The 23,265-nt window shown below is 49.0% G+C and overlaps 1 protein-coding gene across 1 annotated transcript; it reads left to right on the forward strand.

The window, feature by feature from the left end:
• The first annotated feature begins 5,743 nt into the window (after positions 1 to 5,743).
• LOC122372805 (spore wall protein 2-like) lies at positions 5,744 to 14,569 on the forward strand. The gene is made up of 3 exons (XM_043350397.1): positions 5,744 to 5,789; positions 10,068 to 12,851; positions 13,065 to 14,569. The coding sequence occupies exons 1-3, from the start codon at positions 5,778 to 5,780 to the stop codon at positions 14,076 to 14,078; spliced, it is 3,810 nt and encodes a 1,269-aa protein (XP_043206332.1). The 5' UTR covers positions 5,744 to 5,777; the 3' UTR covers positions 14,079 to 14,569.
• Positions 14,570 to 23,265: the final 8,696 nt, after the last annotated feature.

Consider the following 23,265-nt stretch of genomic DNA (forward strand, 5'->3'; position numbering starts at 1 on the left):
ATTTGCAAATCTACACCATGTCCCAAATCAGTCCAACATGTCCCCGGACAGGTCCTACCGCGCAGGAAGGACACTCCACGGGCCGAGCGGTCGCGTGCCGGTCGGAGCTGTGCCCGCATTCCGTCCGAGTTGGTCGGGAACGGCGCTGCAGCCGCGGTACGACGCCGTGTGCACTGCGGTGGCAGCGGCACCGGCTCGGATCCGGCAGCGTCATGCCAGCCGCCTTTTTACGCTCCATTATAGGGGCGTCCGGCGGCGCCATGGGCGGCGGCAGTTCGGTGGAACGATGGCGGTCCGGCGGCGCGCTGCCGTCCTTTCCTGCAGTGCAGGGGTCGGCTGGTGGCCGGCACCGCTGACCGCCGCGCCGGCCGGGCAGCACGCCACGGCCCCTGTGCACGGGAGGAATTACAGCACCCCTCAGCGGCCCCCGAGCCGAGTCAGACCTATCGGCACGGCCATCGGCACTCGGCCCCGTGAGGACCACCGGCTTACCGCGCCGACAGGCCCGGCCTTGACTGTGATACACTTTCATCGTGGCATTTGTTTGTTTTGTTGGTAGCTCTTTCGGCCTGAAAAAGGACATTGCATGTCTACGGCATGATAGAATGGGTGCAGGTAGACATTGAACAGTGCGTCCCGCCGCGGGCGACGGTGCGCTGCAGTCCCGGTGGGACAGAAGTCCGAAGTGTCCCGGTGGGACAGCCCGCCCTGCCGCTCCCACGCCACCCCGGGGAGGTTGTAGTCCAGCGAGGACTTGGGCTCACCCCGCGCCGGCAGTACCTGCTCAGCTCACCCCGGTGTCAGCGTACCTGAGGAGCCTTGGGCGGTGCCCGGATTTGCCCGCACTTCTGATATGCTTGGCAGTGTTAAATGACCTTTTTTCCTATTTTCCGGCCCTCATGCGGGGGACTAATCGCTCCGCTATTATCATCACATCTCCTTTATTATCTTATTCTAATCACCTTCTATAAAAGAAACTTGACTTTGTGACATCGCACACCTGCTAGACATTGTGATCTGACCTTATGAAGTGATCAGTGATCATCTGACCTTGCGCTCCGCGCCTTGTAGCAGCGCGACCTGACTCTGTCACCTGTCGGTGGTTCTATTGGGCCGCCTCCCGACCCCCGAAATGCCGCACTGTGCGCTGCGCTATGTGTGCTGTGTGCTGTGTGCTGTGTGCTGTGTGCTGTGTGCTGCGTGCAGTGTGCCGATGCGGTATGCAGCGTGCGGTGTACCGATGTGCTCCGTGGCGCACCCCTCTCGTTGGCCGCCGGGGTAGGGCACATTACTACACACGGTGGCGTGCAGACCAGCGGGCGGCCACCGCTCGCTGACGAGTCACCGCAGGAAAACGGCGCCCGATGCTGCAGGCCGATTACTGAGGAGCGGTGCCAGGCGCCGAGCCGGGACCGCGGCGCCGAGTCCGCGGCCAACTGGGCAGGAAACGCAGCGCCACCGGCCGCGCCATGTCCCGCACCTGTCACCGGCAGACAGACAGGGGGACTGGCGGACAGACAGGGGGACTGGCAGACTGACAGGGAGACTGGCGGACTGACAGGGAGACAGACAGACATACAGGGGGACAGACAGGGGGACCGGGAGACAGACAGACGGACAGGAGGACTGGCGGACAGGGGGCTGGCAGACTAACAGGGTGACTGGGAGACAGACAGGGTGACTGGCAGATGGACAGGGGGCTGACGGACTGACAGAGGGACCGGGAGACAGACAGGAGGACTGATGGACAGGGGGACTGGAGGACAGACAGGGGGACTGATGGACAGGGGGACTGGGAGACAGACAGGAGGACTGGGAGACAGACAGGAGGACTGGGAGACAGACAGGAGGACTGATGGACAGGGGGACTGGGAGACAGACAGGAGGACTGGGAGACAGACAGGAGGACTGGGAGACAGACAGGAGGACTGGGAGACAGACAGGAGGACTGATGGGACAGGGGGACTGGGAGACAGACAGGAGGACTGGGAGACAGACAGGAGGACTGATGGACAGGGGGACTGGGAGACAGACAGGGGGACTGGCGGACAGACAGGGTGACTGGCAGATGGACAGGGGGACTGGCAGACAGACAGGAGGACTGATGGACAGGGGGACTGGGAGACAGGGAGACTGGCGGACTGGCAGTGGGACAGGGAGACAGGGGATCTAGCAGAGAGGGGGACTGTCTGCTACAGATACTGACAGATAGGGGACGCACAGAGGGCTGTCAAATAATTAGACTGCAGACAGGGAGACTGGGGGACTGGCATACTGGCTGGGGTACTGACGTGCTGAAAGGAGAACGCCTACCCGTTGACTCCTGACTGGCCTCCTGGTTCGCTCTGCCGGGAATAGCTCGGTGTTTCCAACATTTACCCCGGCAACTACGTATGATGTCAGTTCCTACTTCTGCAGTGGAAATTTCCGCACTACAGACTACAGATAATAGCTTCCCGAATGTACTTGTAAGTTTTTTTTAGGCAAGGTGTGATCATCACATGGAATTTCCATAAAGTGTGTCACGCACGCAGGTATAACTGTTGTTCGAAGGTACTCTATACGACTTTCACAGGCAACTTCTTCTTATGATTCAACTGTGTCAATATGCAATTGCATGCACGACACAAGCACATCCTAGAATGTTCACGAAGTCGAATAAGTATTGTCAGGCCTTTTCATTTTATGTCTTGAGTATTGCATCTTGGGAACAAATGAAAATACACAGTTGTCGTCGCTTATTTGAGTTGCATGCTCTTCAATATAAAAGTTGCAATGAATCGTTTGACCTTTGTCGCCCTAGTGGCGTAGTTAGATACCGCTAACCGCAACCGTTCCGAATCCCACGCATGTGCCCTGTTCTGTTAGTAAGCCTTTTATTCTTCAAACACTTTGTCTTTGTGGTCCAATATGTCGCTGCTTTCATAGGGGAGCAGCATTTCGACAAAATTAAAACAGCATGTTACAAGAGCCAAGAGTACTGGCAAATATCTATTGAGTCAATAGATTAATAGGGACTCTCATGCCTCATAGTGCTACCTGACGAAAAAGTGACGAGACAAAACGCCAAATTGTACTCAGATAACTGATTGAGATTCCCCGAGCCTCTTGACCAGTGGAGCCGGTCGCCTGAACTACATATTTCTCTTTTTTCTTTGTAGGTGCCACTTGAAAACCGTCTCCGAGAGCCGTGGGCTGACACAGGCAGTGTCAAGACCCGTAAGGGGAGCGAATCTACAGCTGAGCAGCTGAGCCCGCCCAGCGGCGGTGAAGGCAACATCATGCTCTTCTTCGATCTGACTGAAACGTATGGGGATCTGAAAATCAAAGACAGAAAAAAAAAAATCAATAATTAAAAATATAAAATTTCTAGCTCTCCTGTTTTCCGGACTCGAGGGACTTATATACTAGTCCCTCGTTTTTTGGTTTTCCTGCTCGTACCATGCCTGTGACTTATATAAAAGGGTGACACGTATCGGAAAGACGTTGCACTTGAGCCGTTTCCGTTCCTTTTCATCGTGTCATGCGCTTGATGTGGCCGCTCAAGGTCAGTGGCCGCGACATCGGCTTTCCCCTGTCAGAATGCAGAGGGGCGACGCCCCCCCCCCCCTCGCGTGCAGTGCCGACCGATGGCATCTTGGTGGGTCAGGCACCGCTGTGCCCCCAGCTGCCCGTCCGTCCCACCCGGGCCGGGCCGGGCCGAGCCAGGCTTTCGGCGAACAGGGCTCGAGCGGCACCGGGCTCACCCCTTCACCACGCCGATCCTCTCAGGCGCAGTTGCGAGTATTTCGAGCCCTGCAGGCCTGTGTCCCTGAAAAATCAACGGCTGGTTAGGTGATGACGTGTTTGTCAGGTACTGGCTCGCACTCAGTCCGGGACCAGAAAGGACACGGGCCAGCGCAGTGAACAATGTCACGTACGCTTGGGTGAGTCACTCTGCGTACTATTGCATGCCTGCGCCACATTTCCACGGACGAGGTTTCATCACTTGAATGGTTTTGCCCAATGAGCCAATGAGCGACAGAATTTCTACTCACCATATAAAAAGCGGACTTGCACGAAACTTCCTTGACTGCAGGTGACGTTCGGCGCAGTCATCCTCAGGTTTCAGGCACGTTGTACTCGGTTCAGGTTACATAACGGAATGTCTGCAGCCTGTATTTACTCGATGTTACATACATTGTCGCTCCTATCTCGGATTGTTCCGGTGCTCTCAGGGGCACCCGCCTCGGGCCAGCAGCAGGCAGAGAGCACCGATCAACAGTCGACTACCAATCTATCTGAAACAAGCACAGATAGCAAATAAAAAGGATTGCAATCTCGATCAGAATTGCAGCAAAACTAGATGAAAGCGCGTCAAAGGTGCTCACGTTGGGAAGGTGCCATACTATTACAATATGGATATTGGACAAAATGGACATCCCATGCATGTTAAGGCATACATACCTATGTATCTGCGTTCGGTTAAATGAAATATCAACGCTCCGGCCTCCTTTACCTGTTTAAGTAAATATAGATACACGTGTTTGGCCATTGAAAAAAGGCAATCACTGTCCTCCACAGCTGTTACGGCTTGTCAACAATCACTGGTACAGATCCCGGGGAGTGACCTCTCGTCGCCGGCCTATACGGTGACATTGAGCTCGGCCGCGGAAGTGCAGCCAGGAAAACTGTAACGTCTCGCCACACCAGGGAAACACGGTGGAGAGGGGCATTGAGCTCAGTCTAATTACAATGTGAGCCCATTCAGAGGATCCTGAGAAGCGCACCTACACGGGTGTCGTACACCTATGTAGGTACAAAGAGCGGATACAGCGAATGGTTTTCCTGCTAAGACAGGTTTGAAAATGTTTAGGTTTGTGGCAGCCGCATGAAGAAGCTTCACGAACCACGCTATTTACTGAATTGTTCCACTATGTCAATACCATTTATTCTCATATCACATGTTAAGTGCTAATGGTGTGATCTGTTTATAATCGCATGTTAGCATCCAAGTAAAATAATAAGTCCGGCAAGTCAAAGTGCATACTGGTAATCGCAATACATTGCCCTCTCTGAGCCCAATCGGAAAGAGGTGGTCCCACCAAGGCTGTGTCACGAGGGTATAAGGATGATGTGTGAGACGCTGAAGGCCGGGGCACGATACAGATTCAAAAGGTGTAGGGGCACATTTGGGGGCACATAGTCATTGTAACCCAAAGGAACGGTTGCACAGGTATTGAGCATGAATGAAAGGACGAAAACACCCTTTCCCCCAAAGTCGGAAGACGTTTCGCCACGGCCAACTCAATCAGTGCAAACGTTTCGTCTTGGTGATTCTATTAGAATAATTCTTTTTTCTTTCAAGTTCACCATCATTGCGGAGATCAATGCTTCGTTTTCATACGGTCTAGCATAGATCACAGGTGGAAGTTGGCAAATTGGCTCTTCCGTCCCCTGTCATTACTCACAGTCTAAATAAAACGCCTCGGGAATTTATCGTGCTGCACTTTTTGCGCAATAGTGGAACACTGAACTAGCACGGTGCATTGGGTGGGTACACAAGAGCACACTGTCCATTGCACAGTAAACATCCGTTCAGTTGCGTGCGCCGGCTCGACAATATCCGCCACTGGCCGCCGGCGGCGGGGCAGATGCCCTGTAAAATTGTCAAGTCCGGTTTGTGGGTGTCGACGTCATTGGTGCAGCGTCCTTGAGGGCGACGATGCCGCTATATAAGAGCGGCGTGCATACGAAGTCGAGGCATTTCCTTGTGTGTGTACCTTCGGCGAGGCATCATGCGAACACAGGTGAGCCGCGCGCCGTGACGGGCTGGCCGGTGCAAAGGTCACAGACAGGTCACAGACAGGTCACAAACAGGTCACAAACAGGGCACAGACAGGTCACAGACAGCTGACGGATAGGTCACAGACAGGTCATGGACAGGTCATGGACAGGTTATGGACAGGTCATGGACAGGTCATGGACAGGTCATGGACAGGTCACAAACAGGTCATGGACAGGTCACAGACAGGTCACAGATAGACCTGTATTTACAGGTCACAGATATGTAGGTCACGGTTTGACCAGTGAACGGTCTCCTGTCGTCATATGAGTGTCAAAGACAGATGACAGAAACGTTGTCTTAACGCTGCACCATTGTATCCCTCTACTCCCAGCCAATCTAGCCCTAGGTACTGGCTTCAGATTGAACATAAAGTGAATAAGAAGTATCTCACCCCATCAGTACAGGATTAACCCTATTAGTGGCAGGCTCCTGGCTACCCCATATTAGTGGCAGGGGGGGGGGGCTGTTTACGACCCCCCTTGATATCTCGAGATCTAACCGGCCGATTTTCAAAATTCAAACGGCATTCGATTTGGCTCAACGAGATCTACATTTCTAAAAAAAAATAAAATTAAAAAATGTCAATGGGGGGTAGAGGGGGGTAAAAACGGGCAAATTGCAGATACATTTTAGACTGTTTATCACGGCCAGGTTTCTGAACCAATCTTAACGCAACTTTTGCCGATCGATAGAGAATGAACCAGGAATTCACATGGATCCTAAAAATATGCATTTTCAAAAATCATAGGCGGATACAGATGATTGAGATTGGGGGTACACAAAAAGTATAGTAAATAAGGTTTTTGTTGGTACTGTTTCTAAAAAGGGTGGCAATGGTCTTGTTATGTTACAATTGTCTTATGAGAGAACGACTAAAATTGTATTGGTCATGCATAGGCGGTGTCAGGGCACCTATGTTGGGAGGTAAAAAATAACCCCCCTTTTTGGACGCCTGGATCCGCCTATTATAGCAAAAACGTGTCAAAAGAGGATGCACAATAACTTTGTATATGTTATCACATAATACCTTTCATTCACTGTTCATAAAACTGGTGCAGCATCGTGATCTTCGCCCAAATGACTCGCTTCACGAATAGGACCCCCCCCAATTCCCAGTGCTCTGGAGCCGCCCCTGGTAAAGTTATGAACTTGAAATTTTCAGGGAATGTGCCCAATTTAGTTTTAGGAAAAGTCAGATAATTTCAGCATCGTAGCTTCAGCGGTTTCGGAGATATTCCCGAAAAACCTGAGGGGTGGATAAAAACAACCCCCCCTGCCACTAATAGGGTTAAAGCAAGCGTAATGCTATAAGACAGAGCTTAACAGATGAAAGCAATCATGAGATCAAAATGTTTATGGCAAACGTGCCTTGATCCTAAGCAAGCACTTTTGTGACCAAAATGACACAAACGATAGTACTTAGTAGAATAATGCCTTAGAAAGTGGGGTCTAGTGTAGTGCTAACAACTGAGCTGAAATATGCGCGACACTTCGTTGTGGGTTGAGTGGACATATTACTCTGCTGTCTATAAAGCTAGAATGTGTTTTAGAGCTGAGACGTTTTGTTTCGAAAAATTAGTACAAAGACATAACTGATTTAAAGCCACTTTGATTTTGTCCTTTCCAAAAGACATGTCCCTTCTTATTGATTTTGTCCCTTCTTATCAGTTACCCGTTAAAATGAGAATTCGATATATATTCCGATTCTGTAAGGCTACTGGCTAGCATGCGAATAATTATAAATGCTACATTACATATAGGCACCTAACTAAGTTGATAAATATGCTTGGTATGCTGTGCTCTATATCCTTTTATCTAGCATTACCGTGCGAATCTTTTTTGTTCCGTCGCTCAGCCTCGGCTGGTAGATCGTTTTACTGTATGCTAGACCGATTCAAATACGCTAGCAGGAAGGGAGTGGTGTAAATTGGCGTAACCAAACTGACTACAGTCAAAAATGTTACACCAATTGCATTCAGCCAACATTTTGCGATGTCCTCGTTTAAAAATCAGCTGTGAGATTCCATCTAGAAACTAATTTGTCGTTGGCATACAGTAAAATTACATACCAAACTCGACCGGTGATAAATTTTGAAGACCTCGGCATGGAATACACCTCAGTCCTCACTGATTTTTGAGCTGTGCCTCCGGCCTCGTTAAAAAATCCAGTAAGAAGGACCACGATCTTGAAAGTTATTGACACCGGCCTCGTTCAGTATGATAAATGACAGCCGGTGGGTTCAAGCCGCTCCGGCGCCCGACATATAAGCTCCTGACGGGGATGGTCTGCGGTTGGTGGGAGCAGCCGCAGCCACCCAGCTGAAGTCGGTTGAGTGGGACGGACCCTAACCGGCGTTGGTGGACTCGGTAAACTTGCAATTTTTCCTTTATCTCAATTCCTTAACCCGCGCCGGGCCGGTCCTCCTCGACTTCCGCGCCGGGCCGGGGGGGGGGGGGCCGGGGGGTCTAAACACCGTCACCCCCCCCCCCTTCTAACTCGGCTCCTGGGTCACGTAGCGACACGCAGTAAGCGGCACTCGAAAGAGTGTAAAAAATAATGACGGAAACACTTCAGTCATCTTTTGAGTCAGGTCAAAGCTCAGGTCGCCATAGGTCATGAAAGGTAAAATGTAGTTCATTTTAACAATTTTGGGAACTACCAACCGCTACCTCGGGAACAAATAGAGCTACAGCGCCGCGGAAAAAGCGCATTCGATAGCCCTTTTACAGACTTTTCTGGATAATGTTCTCTGATTTGACCTCAGGTCAACGGTTTAGCCTCCAGAGGGCAGAAGCTAAAAATAGCCGTTCCCACGAAAAAGGTTTTTCGGTAATAGCTTTTGATTCAAGCAAGCCATGACATTACTTCTGCCAGCATCAAGTTCCTCTCGTCAAGACGCGTCGAATGAACTATTCGTTGACCTTGAAAGGTCATTTTGAAATTTGACCTCAGGTCATGGTCATGACCTGGCCGGAAAGGGTCATGTTGCGTATCAGTCGACCCGTATCGTCGAGCTGCATACATATGACGTGTTTTCATCACCCTAGCACGTCTCTATCAAAAGTTATAGCAAAAAAACTGCTATTGACCGTTCATGACCTGAGATGACCTCCGGGGCACACAGAGGGGTCACAGGTGCATTTTTCCGATTCAGTATGTTATGTTAACCCTTGAAACGATGTTTGAGAGCGATTTGAACACCATTCGTTCACAAGAGGCGCATTTCAATTTTCTCCCACTACATATACCTATGTATAAAGGAGAGGGCGCAAAATTGACCTGACCTTAGGTCACCGATATCAAAATTCCGAGCAATACATTTTGTGCATACTAGTATTATTTTCGATTAAGACACCGAAATAAATTCGTGGTTAATTGGTCCAGGATAAAATCGATTAATAAACATGTCAATAGTTCTACAAACTGGCCACCTATCATTCTTTCATATTCATAAAAATACTTAAAGTAACCATCCCACATTAACATTAGTTTTGAGTTGAGATAGCCAAAATGGGGTCCCTGGCTTACATTTCATCAGTTTTAGCACTCACAAGATCGAGAAATGCCTCAAATCGAAACTATCTAAATTCAGAATTGCAGCATTTGGATTCAGAGGGGCTAATGCATTAGAATGCCCCCTCTGAATGTGTGACATCAGCGAAGATCTAACGATTTTAAAGCTTTTACAAAAACCATTGGTAGCACGCGGTGGTATATGCTGCTTTGCGAGCAACAAGCGCCGCACTTTCAAATAAAGTCGCTATGAACAGCGGAGATCCCAAAAAGCTAGCAAAAGTAAAAGTCTATTAGCTTGAAAAACGGTGAATATTTTTCGATGAACATTAGTAGATATTCGTTTTCGCTCTTTCTAAACCGAGCTACATCACTTTTATCCCAATCCATTAACTTTTGTGAAGGTGGGAGGGTCCCTTTAAGCTTGAGAACATTCTCGCACAGATCGGTGATAGCGGCAGCTTTGGGGTCAATGCTTCTGATTCAAGATCGAATGGTCAGAATCTGCTCATTTCTCTAGCAAACTAAACAAACTGGTCGGAAGAGCAGGATATGACACTGCCGTCATCTGGCCGTGTCTGCCGCCGCTGACCCCGCCTGGCTGACCCCGCCTCTGACCCCGCCTGGCTGACCCCGCCTCTGACCCCGCCTCTGACCCCGCCTCTGACCCCGCCTGGCTGACCCCGCCTCTGACCCCGCCTGGCTGACCCCGCCTCTGCTCGACAGGTGCTGGTCACCCTAGCGATAGTCGCCGCCGTGACCTGGGCGGCACCCGTCTACGAGGGCGTCGGTGAGCAGGTGTCCGAGTACCTGGCCAGCGGCGGCTCCCAGGGCGCCTCCTACGGCGCCGCGGCCGACTTCGCCGCCGCCTACCAGGCCGGGGCGGCGTCGGCCAGCGCCGCCGGCCCGCAGGGCGGCCTCGCTGCTGACGTCCAGTATGATGGCGAACCCGGTGGCGCTCAATACGACGGCGGAGCTGGTGGAGCTCAATACGACGGCGGAGCTGGTGGCGCTCAATACGACGGCGGAGCTGGTGGCACTCAATACGACGGCGGAGCTGGTGGCGCTCAATACGACGGCGGAGCTGGTGGCGCTCAATACGACGGCGGAGCTGCCGACGTCCAATACGACGGTGACGCCGCTGACGTTCAATATGACGGCGAGCAGGAGAGCGCCAATGAAATAGACGGCGCTGGCCAAGATGCTACTGGATATGGCGACGGTGAAGATGATGCTGCAAGTGGGGATGATAATGAAGACGGCAACGGAGATGATGAAGACAATGAGGAGGATTCCGGTGAAAACGATGGCGAAAGCGATGATGGAGATGACGACGGAGATGACGATGATGACCAAGGTGACAGCGGAGATGATGGAGATGATGATGACGGCGATGATGATGAAGATCAAGGTGATGATGAGGATGGAGATGATGAGGATGATGGAGATGATGAGGATGATGGAGATGACGAGGATGAGGATGAGGATGAGGATGAGGATGAGAATGAGAGTAACGATGAGGAGGACGGTGAGGATGAAGACGGAGATGATGAGGGCGGTGAGGATGATGAGGATGATGAGGAGGATGAAGATGAGGAGGATGAGGAGGGTGATGATAAGGATGGGGAAGATGATGAGGATGACAACGAAGATGATGAGGGTGACAACGAAGATAATGATGATGACGAAGAGGACGAGGAAGATGATGATGATGAGGAGGATGAGGATGATGATGATGGTGAGGATGGTGAGGATGATGGGGAAGACGGCGACAGCGACGACAGTGACGATGATGAAGATGAAGACGGTGATGAAGGCGATAAAGAAAACGAAATCCTTGACGAAGACGGCAGTGCCGCTGATGAAGAGAACAAGAGTGCTTTTGACGATGTTGACGCCGATGGAGAAGCCTATGGAAGGGATTATCCCTCTGCATCCTCTGGTGGCGCTGCCAGCGCCAATGGTGAAGACGATGAGGTATCTGGTGATGTAGATGCCAAGAACGGGGAAGACTACAAGGAATCAAGCGTTGAAGATGATGGTGAGGATGCTGAGGACGATGGTGATGAAGATGAAGATGAGGATGATGATGAGGATGAGGATGAGGATGATGAGGATCAGGAGGAGGATGATGAGGATGAAGATAAGGATAATGAGGATGACGAGGATGATGAGGATGATGAGGGTGATGAGGACGATGAGGATGGTGACGATGACGAAGATGATGAAGATGATGAGGGTGAGGATGATGAGGATGAGGATGAGGATGAGGATGAGGATGAGGATGATGAGGATGAGGATGAGGATGATGAGGATGATGAGGATGATGAGGATGATGAGGATGAAGATGAGGATGAAGATGAGGATGATGAGGATGATGAGGATGAAGATGAGGATGATGAGGATGATGAGGATGAGGAGGAGGATGAGGAGGATGAGTATGATTCTGAGGATGGCGATGATGATGAAGATGAAGAAGAAGAAGAAGAAGATGATGATGATGATGATGATGATGATGATGATGATGATGACGAAGACGACGATGAAGATGAATATGATGAGGATGATGCTGACGGTGAAGATGTTGAGAACGATTCAGCTAATGAAGAGAATAATGACAAAGGGTCTTCTGATAGTGAGAGCGTCTATGACGAAGATCAGAGTGTAAATGGTGAGGGAAGTGATGGAAATAGTTATCAAAATGACAGTGACGGTGAGAGTGAGTACGATAAGGCTGCTGAGAGCGATGGAAACGAGAGTGGCAGCGACGAATACGGAGAGTATGAAAAGTCTGCCGCTGGAGATGATGGAGAGAATGAGGACGATGAAGAAGATCTGAATGACGACGACGGCGACGAGGACGATGGTGAGGATGAGGATGAGGATGAGGAAGAAGAAGAAGATGATGATGATGATGATGATGATGATGATGAAGATGATGACGATGACGATGATGACGATGATGATGCAGATAATGAGGATGATGATACTGATGAGGAGGAAGATGAGGATGATGATGCTGATGAGGATGATGATGAAGAAGATGATGATGAGGACGATGAGGATGATGAAGATGATGAGGATGATGATCAGGAGGATGAAGATGATGAAGATGAACATGAGGACGATGAGGATGATGAGGATGATGAGGATGATGAGGATGATGAGGATGATGAGGATGATGAGGATGATAATGATGACGATGATGAGGATGATGATGAGGATGATGATGAGGATGAGGATGAGGACGATGATGATGACGATGAGGATGACGATGAAGAGGATGATGACAATGAGGATAAGGATACCAATGAGGAAGGAGCAAGTGAACTGGAAGACAGCTATCAAGAAGATGAACAGAGCTATGGTGAGGCGAGCCTTGGGGATGCTGAAGCTGACAATGATGAAAGCAGCCAAAACGCGGATGGTGATGGACATATTTATGACAAAGATTATACTGAAGACAGCGGAGATTACAGGTATGATTATGTTGAAAATGGTGAGGACGTAGTTGAGGATGCTTCTGATTATAATGAAAATTATTATGAAAACGGAGACAATTATGATGAGATAAAGCAAAATGAGGATGATGGGGATGATGATGAGGATGAGGATGAGGATGAGGATGAGGATGATGATGATTATGATGATGATGATGATGAGGATGATGATGATGATGATGATGATGATGATGATGATGATGATGAGGATGAGGATGATGAGGATAAGGATGATGATGATGAAGATGATGACGGTGATGAGGATGAGGAAGATGATGATGATGATGATGATGATGATGATGAGGACGATGAAGATGATGAGGTTGAGGGTGATGATGATGAAGATGAGGATGATGAAGATGATGAGGTTGATGATGATGAGGATGATGATGAAGATGATGAGAATGAGGATGAGGATGTTGATGACGATGATGAGGATGATGAGGAGGAGAAGGACGATGAGGATGATGAGGATGATGCGGACGATGAAGATGATGAGGTTGAGGATGATGAGGATGATAAGGAAGGTGATGATGAGGATGATGAGGATGATGAGGGTGACAATGAAGATGAGGATGACAATGAAGATGATGAGGATGATGAAGATAATGAGGATGATGAGGATGATGATGATAATGAGGAGGATGGTAGTGATGACGATAATGAAGATGAGGAAGTGGATGATGATGAAGATGATGGTGGGGATGAGGATGTTGAGGAGGATGCTCAGGGCAACGATGATGATGACGATGATGAGTACGATGGTGAGGATGGCGACACGGAAAGCGATGACAACGGCGACGACAGCAGTGAGGGTGACGATGATGATGGAGAGGACGACGGTGAGGGTGATGATGATGACGGTGCTGATGACGGCAGTGAGGGTGATGACGACAGTGAGGGTGATGATGGCGGTGCTGATGACGACAATGATGGCGATGACGACGAGGGGGAAAATAGCGCCGCTGACGTCAGCAGTGAGGGCAGTGATGCAGCCTCCGCAGCGTATGGCGGTGACGGCGCTGACGCTGCCTATGAAGGCTATGGCGGCGAAGCTGCCTCCGGAGGTGCCGGCGGTGCCGCTGCCGCCGGGGGCGATGCCGAGATCGCCGATCAGGCGGCCGACTACTCCGCGGATGTGGAACAGGCGGCGGCAGCAGACGGCGGCGCCGACTATCCCTACGGTGGAGCCGATTACACCTACGATGAAGGCTATGACGATTACTACGTTCGCTAAATTGTATTTTCAATTGCATTAGTTTATGTCTGACTTTGGGGCATAAATCCGACTGGTATGCGCCATGACGCAATGACCTGTGTTCAGTACTGTGCCGTGTAGTCTCAGTCCGAGCTCCGCCACGACGCCAGGAGCTGCGGCGTCTGGGAGGAGGCGGCGCAGGGCCGCTCCGCCCCGCCCCGCCCCGCTCCGCCGCGCCGCGGAGGCTGCTGGCACACCACCTCGCTGTGATCGCTCCGTCACCCTGCTGTTGTTGCCATAGTGAGTGTGTGGTGTGTGTGTGTGTGTGCAGTGGCATGTCAGCTGGCTACGCGCCCGCCAGCCTTACCGTGTGTCTCGTTGTTTGTGTATGCTTCGATACTCATGTTTGCTTCTTGTCTGTTTGTGCTGTGTTTTTGCACTTGGATTACGTGTAATGACAAATACATTTGAACTTTGAAGGCGTAGAATGATGACAAAAATAAAGTTACTATGCCTTCAATGAAATCGGTGTCTGCGAATGCTTGCTGCCAAAGAAGTGCAGTGGATTGAGACTTGAGAGCAAACAGCTCAATGGTCGCACGCCCTGACAGTGACAACATTTGGCATGTATCGCCAGCATCGTGACTGGACACTGAGGGTTAGTATAGGTATGGGAATAAAAAAGAAACGGGCTTAGAGCGGGTGATCTACTGATGTCAATTTCGATTGCTCAAGGTACACACCATGATATCCCTAGCGCATCTGACATATATAAGGAATTTCGCGAGGAAAAAAACACTGATCGAAGAGAGGATGTAAATGTTATCCGAAATTCAACCCACCCAGTACAGACGAACCGGTAACGCTTAACCCTCGCCGGCAAAGGGGGGGGGGGGTTAAGCGTTGATGCAACCCCCCCTAAGGCTTTTCGCGAATAGCTCGCGTAAAAAGGGGCCGATCGCGACGAAACTTTCAGTACCCTCGCATTCATCAATTTTACACCTAACCTGAAAATTTCATGACCCTGTCCCAAATGAGCTTTGACCTGTGACCTCTTTTCCGAGACCATGTTCGGCCGGAATCGCGATTCAGCGTATGTCGGCTCGCATTAGCCTCGCGTTTGCAGGCTTTTCGTGGTTTCAAACGTTCAAACATGTGATTTGATGTTGCCCCCATACATTAGGGTGGGTGTCAAGGTCACCTGAAGGTCAGGTCAGGTCATTGACCTTTGGTGACCTCGGTTCACTTTTTCGAGTTTTACTTGTTTCTAGGCTAGTTTTTGGAGCTGAATTCGAATTTAGCAACCATTTGAACACTTACGGAGTAGTTTTGGTGCCTTCGTAACATGTTACGAAGCTGTCAGAGGCGGTTGACACGTATTACGAATTCCCGTAACGACCCCTACCGGTTGACCTGACCTGAACTGACCCGACCTGGTCTTAATGCTTAACCTTCACCCCAGTGGGGAGGGGGGCATATGTTACCACCCTGTCGCGTTTTTTGCGTGTGAATAAAAAACCGCAGCGCGTAGCGCCGCGCCCCTTGGGGTAGCTTTTGGTACATCAATTTTGGACAATGTGTGAAATTTCTGACCCCAGGTCATGTCAGGTCAGGTCACCTGGTCAAGTTAACTGACCAAGCCTAAAAAAGTTTGCAATCATGTCCAGCCTGCAGTGTTTGTAGGAAAGGTTTTAAACTTGGTGGATTGCATGCTGTTATAGGCGCCTACAATTTGTATATCTCGGATTTTTATATCCGTGACCTAAGGTCAGGTCAGTGGCGTGACCTTTCCATTACAAGTAAATGGAGAAAAATGAAAATGCCTCTAGATCCGTGTGTACGCATAGGAACAGTCCAAATATTTCAGAATCACATTGATTTAGTCCACTCGTGATGACCAAGGTGTCATTTTTGCTGATAGCCTCTGGAAAGGTCATCCGAGGTCATTTGAGGCTGTAAACAGTTTTTTGCCAATAATTCGCGATTGGAAAGAGATAGAACGCTGGGGATGGTCTCATTGTGTTTGTCTTGTTGAGACGCATCGACTGATATGCAACATGACCTTTTCCGGTCAGGTCATGACCTTGACCTGAGGTCAAATTTTAAAGTTGACCTTTCAAGGTCAAGTTATAGTTCATTCGACGCGTCTCGGCGAGGGGAACACGATTCTGGCAATAGAAATGTCGTGGCTTTTTGTAGTCGAAAGGTATTGTCGAAAAACACTTCGTAAAAACAGCTATTTTTGGAGTTTCTGCCCTCTGGAGGCTACACCGTTGACCTGAGGTCAATATTGATAATGACCTTTTCAAAAGAAGAGTTCAAAAGCTATCGATTGCTTTTCCATGCGTTTTTCTAGCTACCATAGTTCCTGAGATAGCGGCATGTTTTCTGAAAAATATAATGACAATTGGCAAATTTTGACCTTTGATGACCTCTGGTGACCCCAATATTGCTCTAAGGTGAAAAATGACGGAAATACTTTCCAACGCACGCATTGAGAGCTATCGACTGCTTTTAACGCGTCTTTCTAGCCCTCTTAGTTTTTGAGTTAGAGGTGGATGGTAACATATGCCCCCCCCCCCCCCACCCACCCCACTAGGGCGAAGTTGGCTGAGACCGCTACTGAGGCGCGGGTTAAAGACATCATTTCTGATCAAAACTAACACGATATTCGTGATCAGCACCCCGAAAAACCCAATAGCAGCCACACTTAACGACTTTCTAACAGGTCCCGATTTTCCCGATTTTCGGGCCATTGACCTGACCTGGAAGGTCATCCGATGACCTAGGACCTTAAACTTAGGTATCATCGGCTTCCTCTCGTGACGGGCAACACGCTCGTTTTTCCGCGAAGCTCTAGCTCGACAAGGAGCCAAACGCGAGGGGGTCGTACCCCCCCCCCTTGTGCCGTCGAAGGACGCAAAATGGCCTGTGCCGGTGAGGGTTAAGACTGTTTAATAGGGGAGGGTGGGACTGGGGAAAGACGCCCAGGGGTTTGTTATGTCATATATTATTCGAAAATGACTATCGGAAAGCAACAACTTGTAGTTTCAACGGAAACCGACATCATTTTTCTCCATTAGATATCACTCTTTCGTGCTTGAAATATGATATTTTTTGCGATTAAGCATTTTCTCGAAGAACTGAAAGGGGGCATCTTACCCCAAAGGGTGGGAAAGTCGCCACCTGGCGTTGGGTAAGATGCCCCCTGCACTGTAAGTGACATATATGGGCACGTGAATTGCTTGAACGAATAAGTAGTCCCTTCGAGCCTGCAGTAAACACTAAACGCCATCGTAAAGGCCCTCAAAAGTAGTCGTGAGGGACTTCAGAGGTCATCGTTAGGGCCACCAGAGTCCAGCGCGACCAAACAAGCCTCCGTGGTGGCATTCGGAGAACGTTGTGGGGCCCTTATAGGTCTTCATGAGTCTTGAGGGCCCTCAAGCCCATCGTGGGGACCTACGTGTAAGACATGCCAGCGCGGCCCGTGGAGCCAGCGTGGAGCCCTCAAAGGATGTCGTGAGGAGCCTTGGAGTTAATAATGGGGCCCACAGAGGCCGTCTCGAGGGCTCTAGAGTCAGATGCCGCCCAAAAAGTCGCTGTGTGGGCCGAGAGACCAGCATGGGGAGCAGCCGACCGTATTGGGCTCTCAATAGTCCCAGATCGGCTTTTGTCTCTCATCACAAGTATGTACATACTAAATGATTCGACGGGTTGCTTGAAGGAAGCGTACGGATTTAGGGGGCGTCTTTCCCCATCAGGGTAGGGGGCATCTTTCCCCAAGGTACCGAATTAACATTTAATCAGTATTCAGTACAATTTGTTAGCCCTAAGACTACATCCTAAAACAAACTGGTTGGGACAAAGTACACACATATTAATGTATCACGACAATAGCAAGGGACATAAAAATTACTTACCTTCTTTGATATTTACAATGTTTTGACACCAAAATATTTTTTGAAAGCAGCAAAAAAAAACATGCAATCACCAGCCAACCGTTGTCTGACTGACATTCACTGGCGGATCCAGACTTGCGTTTTTTTTTTGGGGGGGGGGCAACTCCTGCAAGTAACCAAACCTAGGGTACCCCCAAATCCTGTTTTCTCATCGGATTTAGGCCACTTATTTTTTCGTCACAGCCCTGAAACGATATTTTTTTAAAACTAAAAATAAAAAAAATATAGAAATGGTAGCCCACCCAACCCGAGCCTAAATATTACTTTGAAAACACTTCAAATTGCTTTTGTCGACCAATTAGCCCGCTCCGGGTCGGTGCGTGGCGCAGCCTTCGCGGGCTGGGAGGTGTCGGTTGGACCCCCTGCCGTTCGGCCCCTGATTAAGCTAGAGCTCGCGGAAAAAAAACAGGCGTGTTGCCCGTGAGTGACGAGACGAAGCCGATGATACCCGATTTTAAGGTCCTTGGTCATTGGTTGACCTTCCAGGGCGGTGTTTCACGGTCGTGCTGACAGCCGCTGACAGCGCATTCCGCGAGCTAAGGTCAGCCTTCGGTAGTGTTGTGGGTATAGGCTTGTTGATGTCTCCATTGAAACCAAAAGTGCCATCAGCGCTGGCAGCGGCTGGCAGCGTGCCGTGAAACACCGCCCAGGTCAGGTCACAGACCCAAAAGACGGAAAATCAGGACCTGTCAGAACCTCCTAAAGTAAGGCTGTAATACGTTTTTTTTTTTGTGCTGATCACAAATTTCATGTTAGTTTGGATCATAGATAATGTCTTCATGCGTTTAGACCATGTCGGGGCAGGTCAGGTCAGATCAACCAGTAGGGGTACTTATGGGCGTCCGTATAGCAGGTGTCCACTACCACTGGCAGCTACGTAACATGATACGAAGGCATCAAAACTACTTCGTAAATGTTCAAATGGCTGCAAAATGCTAAATTCAAAATCAGCTAAACGAAACTATCCTAGAAACATGTTAAACTCGGAAAAGTGCACCGAGGTCATCAAAGGTCAATGACCTGACTTGACCATAAGGTGACATTGGCATCCGCCCTAATGCGTGGGAGCAACATCATATCACATGTTTGAGCGTTTTAAACCACGAAAAGACTATGAAAGCGCGGATAATGTGAGCCGACATACGCCGAATCGCTATTCCGGCCAAACATGGCCTCCAACATGGCCAAACATATGGTGCGTTCGGAGAGGCACATTCCACGTGGAATCCGTTGAATATTCCATGCGCGCGGAATATTTCCGGAGATTAGCCGTTCAGAGACATAGGGTAAGGTGCCTAATTAGCGACCCCCTTAATTTGAAACGTCATTGCTCACGCTCTGTGGGTGCCACTGTATTACTGGCTTGATTTTCGGAGAGATCGTTCATTTTTCTATTAAAATGTAGTCATTTTCTGCCCCAATATTCACTAACTTATTTGTAGTGTGCATTTTGGCAAACCATTGCAAAAAACGCTAATAGGGAACTCTTCCCGATTAGCGACCGGGGAGGGTCGCTAATAAGTCTATGGGTTTCCCCATATTAAAAATGGCAAAAAATGTGACGCCTGAAAAGATGAAATATGATCTCAAAAAGGTAACCTGTACGCAAAGCACTCAATCACTCGAACATGCACGTTTATCCAACACATTTACGTAAGTAAAAACTGATCACGTGATGCACTGAAGGCGAAAAGAAGGCGAAAACCCAAATTTTGCGGGCTATCTCGTATGATATTCGAGGTCCGCGCTGAATTCGGCACCCCTGCAGTCGGTGACGACATTTGGCATCCCCTGCCACACATTGCAAGCTTCAGCAACATCTCATTTTCATTTCTCTCTTTTCCCCTTTCTTTCCCTTCTTGAGCTATTTGCGACCATGTCAGGCGCAAATAGGAAATATGAGTTGCGACACATTTTTAACCGCCATGCTGTGCACAGTTGAGCGATTCACTATGGGAAGACGGCAATCAATTGAAAAAGGAATGTCGATTCAGAATAAAAAAGGTGCATCATCCTAATGTGCATCGCTTTTCATCAGAGAGGGCCCAAACACACACGTTTTGGATAAGAAACTCGTCATTTTTATTTAAACTCACCTGAAACGTCCCACCAGAAACATCGACGACCGGAAAATAATTTAATTTGCTAACCAAAGTATGGCTGACTTTTTGACGATGTTTTTATCCCGTTTTCTCCTGCCAGTTTTTCTGTAGGGTGGTAGGTCGCAAATCGGAAAGGGTCGCTAATTAGGCACCTTACCCTACGCCTCCGAACGCGGCACGGGGAATATTCCCGGGGACGGTGAATATTCCATGCTCTCCGAACGCACGGATAGTCTCGAGAAATAGGCCACAAGTCAAAGTTCACTTGGGTCAGGGTCATAAAATTTTCAGACTTTGTCACCATGAGGGTACTAAAGTTTCGTCGCGATCGGCTTCATGATACCTTACACGATAACTTCACACGTCGATCGAGAGTTAAAGCATGGATGAAGGAGAACCAGGGGATGAAGGTTCTTTCATCCATGGTTAAAGTGTGCAATAAGAACTTCTTGGGTGAAGACAAGACCAAGACTTTTATCAAGCTCACAGATTTTTAATGATACGGTATTTTCTCTCTACCTACTACGCCCTTCTCACATTCATTTTTCTTAAGTGTTTTTGGGGACACAAAATATATGTTGTTCCCCTTTCAGGCTTGGGGGCATGACCCCGTGGCCCCCCTGGATCCGCTAGGCCGAAACTAACTAGGTCGTTTTCAAACGGTCTGATATTTCAGGTCATAGTTTGCAAACGGCCGGTGTTTTCAGGTAGTTTCATATGGCCTGACTGGGCCAGGCCGTTTGCAAACGGACCGAATTTTCATACGGCCTGTAACATATATTCAGATTTCGACATCTGTCGTAGCATCAAATGCTGATGTGGCGCACTCAAAAGCCGGAATTGGTCCTTGGATGCCGTAAGGACCCTTTTAAGAAATAAGTGACCCGACTGACCCTTAGAGATTGGCCTGAGCTGTGACCGAAATAAGTCTTTTACCGTTTCGCAGGAAGGGACAAAAAGGTCCCTCATATGCTTCTTGTACAATTACGAAACAAAACAAGTTTTTTTTTTCAACGAAAACTCAGTGAGTTTTCCTAAAAAAATTATTGCGCATATTCCGTGAATGAAAAGTTGCCGGGTCATGTCAGGTCAGGCTGCCACAGCAAGTTTGTTAACTTGACAGCTCAATCGATATTTATGCAATAAGACCTTCTCGGGTGACGATAAGATATGACGACACTTTATGAAGGAAGCTATAAGTAAACCCGGTAGTTTCTCCATAGGCGCGGGAACCGGGGGGAGGGGGCAGTGGTGGCAGCTTGCCCCCCCCCCCCCCAACTCTGGGGCCGTGCGGGCGGTGCCCCCACAACTTTCAGACAGAATACCGCTCCTTTTTGCAAATGTTTTCTTTTTTTGTTGAAAAAGCCAAGGGATGAAAAATACGTGGCCTAAAACCGGCGACAAAACTATATTTGGGGGATCCTAGGTTGATCTCTATCATGGTGTGACCTCCCCCCCCCCGTCTAAAAGTAGTTCCCGCGCCCCTGGGTTTCTCTACGCTATTGAATCACGCTGCTGATTCTAGTAAGTATCTACTACACAACCTTCTCACATTAATTTTTCTTCGAGCGTTTTGGGGGGCCAAAAGATTGTTGGCCCCCTCTTTCAGGCTTTTTGGGCCCATGGCCCCGGTGGCCCCCTTGAATCCGCCAGTGGGGGCGGTGCCCCCACAACTTTCAAACGGAATACCGTCCTTTTTTGCAATTGTTTTCTTTTTTTGTTGTTGAAAAAGCCAAGGGATGAAAAATAAGTGGCCTAAAACCGGTGAGAAAACTAGATTTGGGGGGACCCTAGGTTAATCTCTATTATGGTGTGCTCCCCCAGTCTGAAAGTAGTTCCCGCGCCCCTGACTTTCTCTACGCTATTGAATCACGCTGCTGATTCTAGTAGGTATCTACTACGCAACCTTCTCACATTAATTTTTCTCCAAGCGTTTTGGGGGGGGGGCCAAAAGATATGTTGGCCCCCCCTTTCAGGCTTTTGGGGGGGGGCCATGGCCCCGGTGGCCCCCCCTGGATCCGCCAGTGCTGACATTGGCAAATTTTGGTGCAGTTAACAAGGCAGGCTTCCGCTTTACGCCAAGAACGTTAATTTCCAGGTTCGATTCTTTGTTTTGCCGCTCAGTAGAGGGGGTGGGGCGTCTTTCCCAACCTGGGCATCTTACCCCACTCTCCCCTATGGCAAAAAAACTACTTGTGGATGGCAGCCACCACGCGCTCGAGCGAGAGCTAGTGGGATACCTATCTATGGATACCTACTCACTAAAGTATCCATAGATAGTATTATATATGTAGGTACTAGGCCATCTAATTTCTAAAGACTCACTACGCAAGCGTGAAGTGCGGCTGACACCGCGCGCTGCCTGCGCTATGCTGTAGTTGATGGTAGCTGCCGATAGATGTCAGGGTAGTCGCTCTGGCTCGATTGGTCAGCAGCGTGCTGCGCCATCTCGGATCTCCATTCTCAATTCTCAATCGCCGCCTGGAGCGGGACGCAGACCACATCAGGAATGGATCAGTGTTCGCGCAGACTGTGTCAGTACCCAGTCCACCAGCCTGCGGAGACCCCTCAAACAAGGCGCGACCTAACCAATTGACCAACTGAAATCCGAGATATAGGTTCCTACCTACCGAGATCCTACCTACCTCTATTAACCCTCGCCCCGTTGGGGGTTGGGCCAATTTGCCCCCCCCGTGGTTTTTCCTGAATAGCAAGAAAACAGCGGCGCACAGCGCCGCCAATTCCGGGCATCAATTTGACACCTTCACACCAAATCTCAAATCTGAGGTTAGCTTAGGTCAGGAGTTATTTGGGTCAAACTGAGGTCATGTTCGAGCAAAAATGAGCAAAAAACATGCAATCTTGAAACGCTCACCAAATCTACAGTTACCAAGTAATTTCAAAGTACTTTATATGGTCTAGTAGACAAAAAGCGGTGCTAGAAAACTGCTATCTCGGATTTTCAAAATTTTGTTTTTTGACCCTTAAAAATTCAAAAAGTTATTTTTTTTTTTAGAAAACTCAAAAATATAAAAAAACGAATTTCGAAAAAAAACTGAATATAATATGTGATAGTCCCTGCGCTCTTCGATATGCATACCAAATTTCAGATCGAAATCTTTTTTTTTGGCCAAAAGCGAAAAAACTGTTCAAAAATGATGACGT

The sequence above is a fragment of the Amphibalanus amphitrite genome, unplaced genomic scaffold (assembly GCF_019059575.1).
Source record: "Amphibalanus amphitrite isolate SeventyFive unplaced genomic scaffold, NRLGWU_Aamphi_draft 001402F_arrow, whole genome shotgun sequence".
In the NCBI taxonomy this organism is placed as follows: Eukaryota; Metazoa; Arthropoda; class Thecostraca; order Balanomorpha; family Balanidae; genus Amphibalanus; species Amphibalanus amphitrite.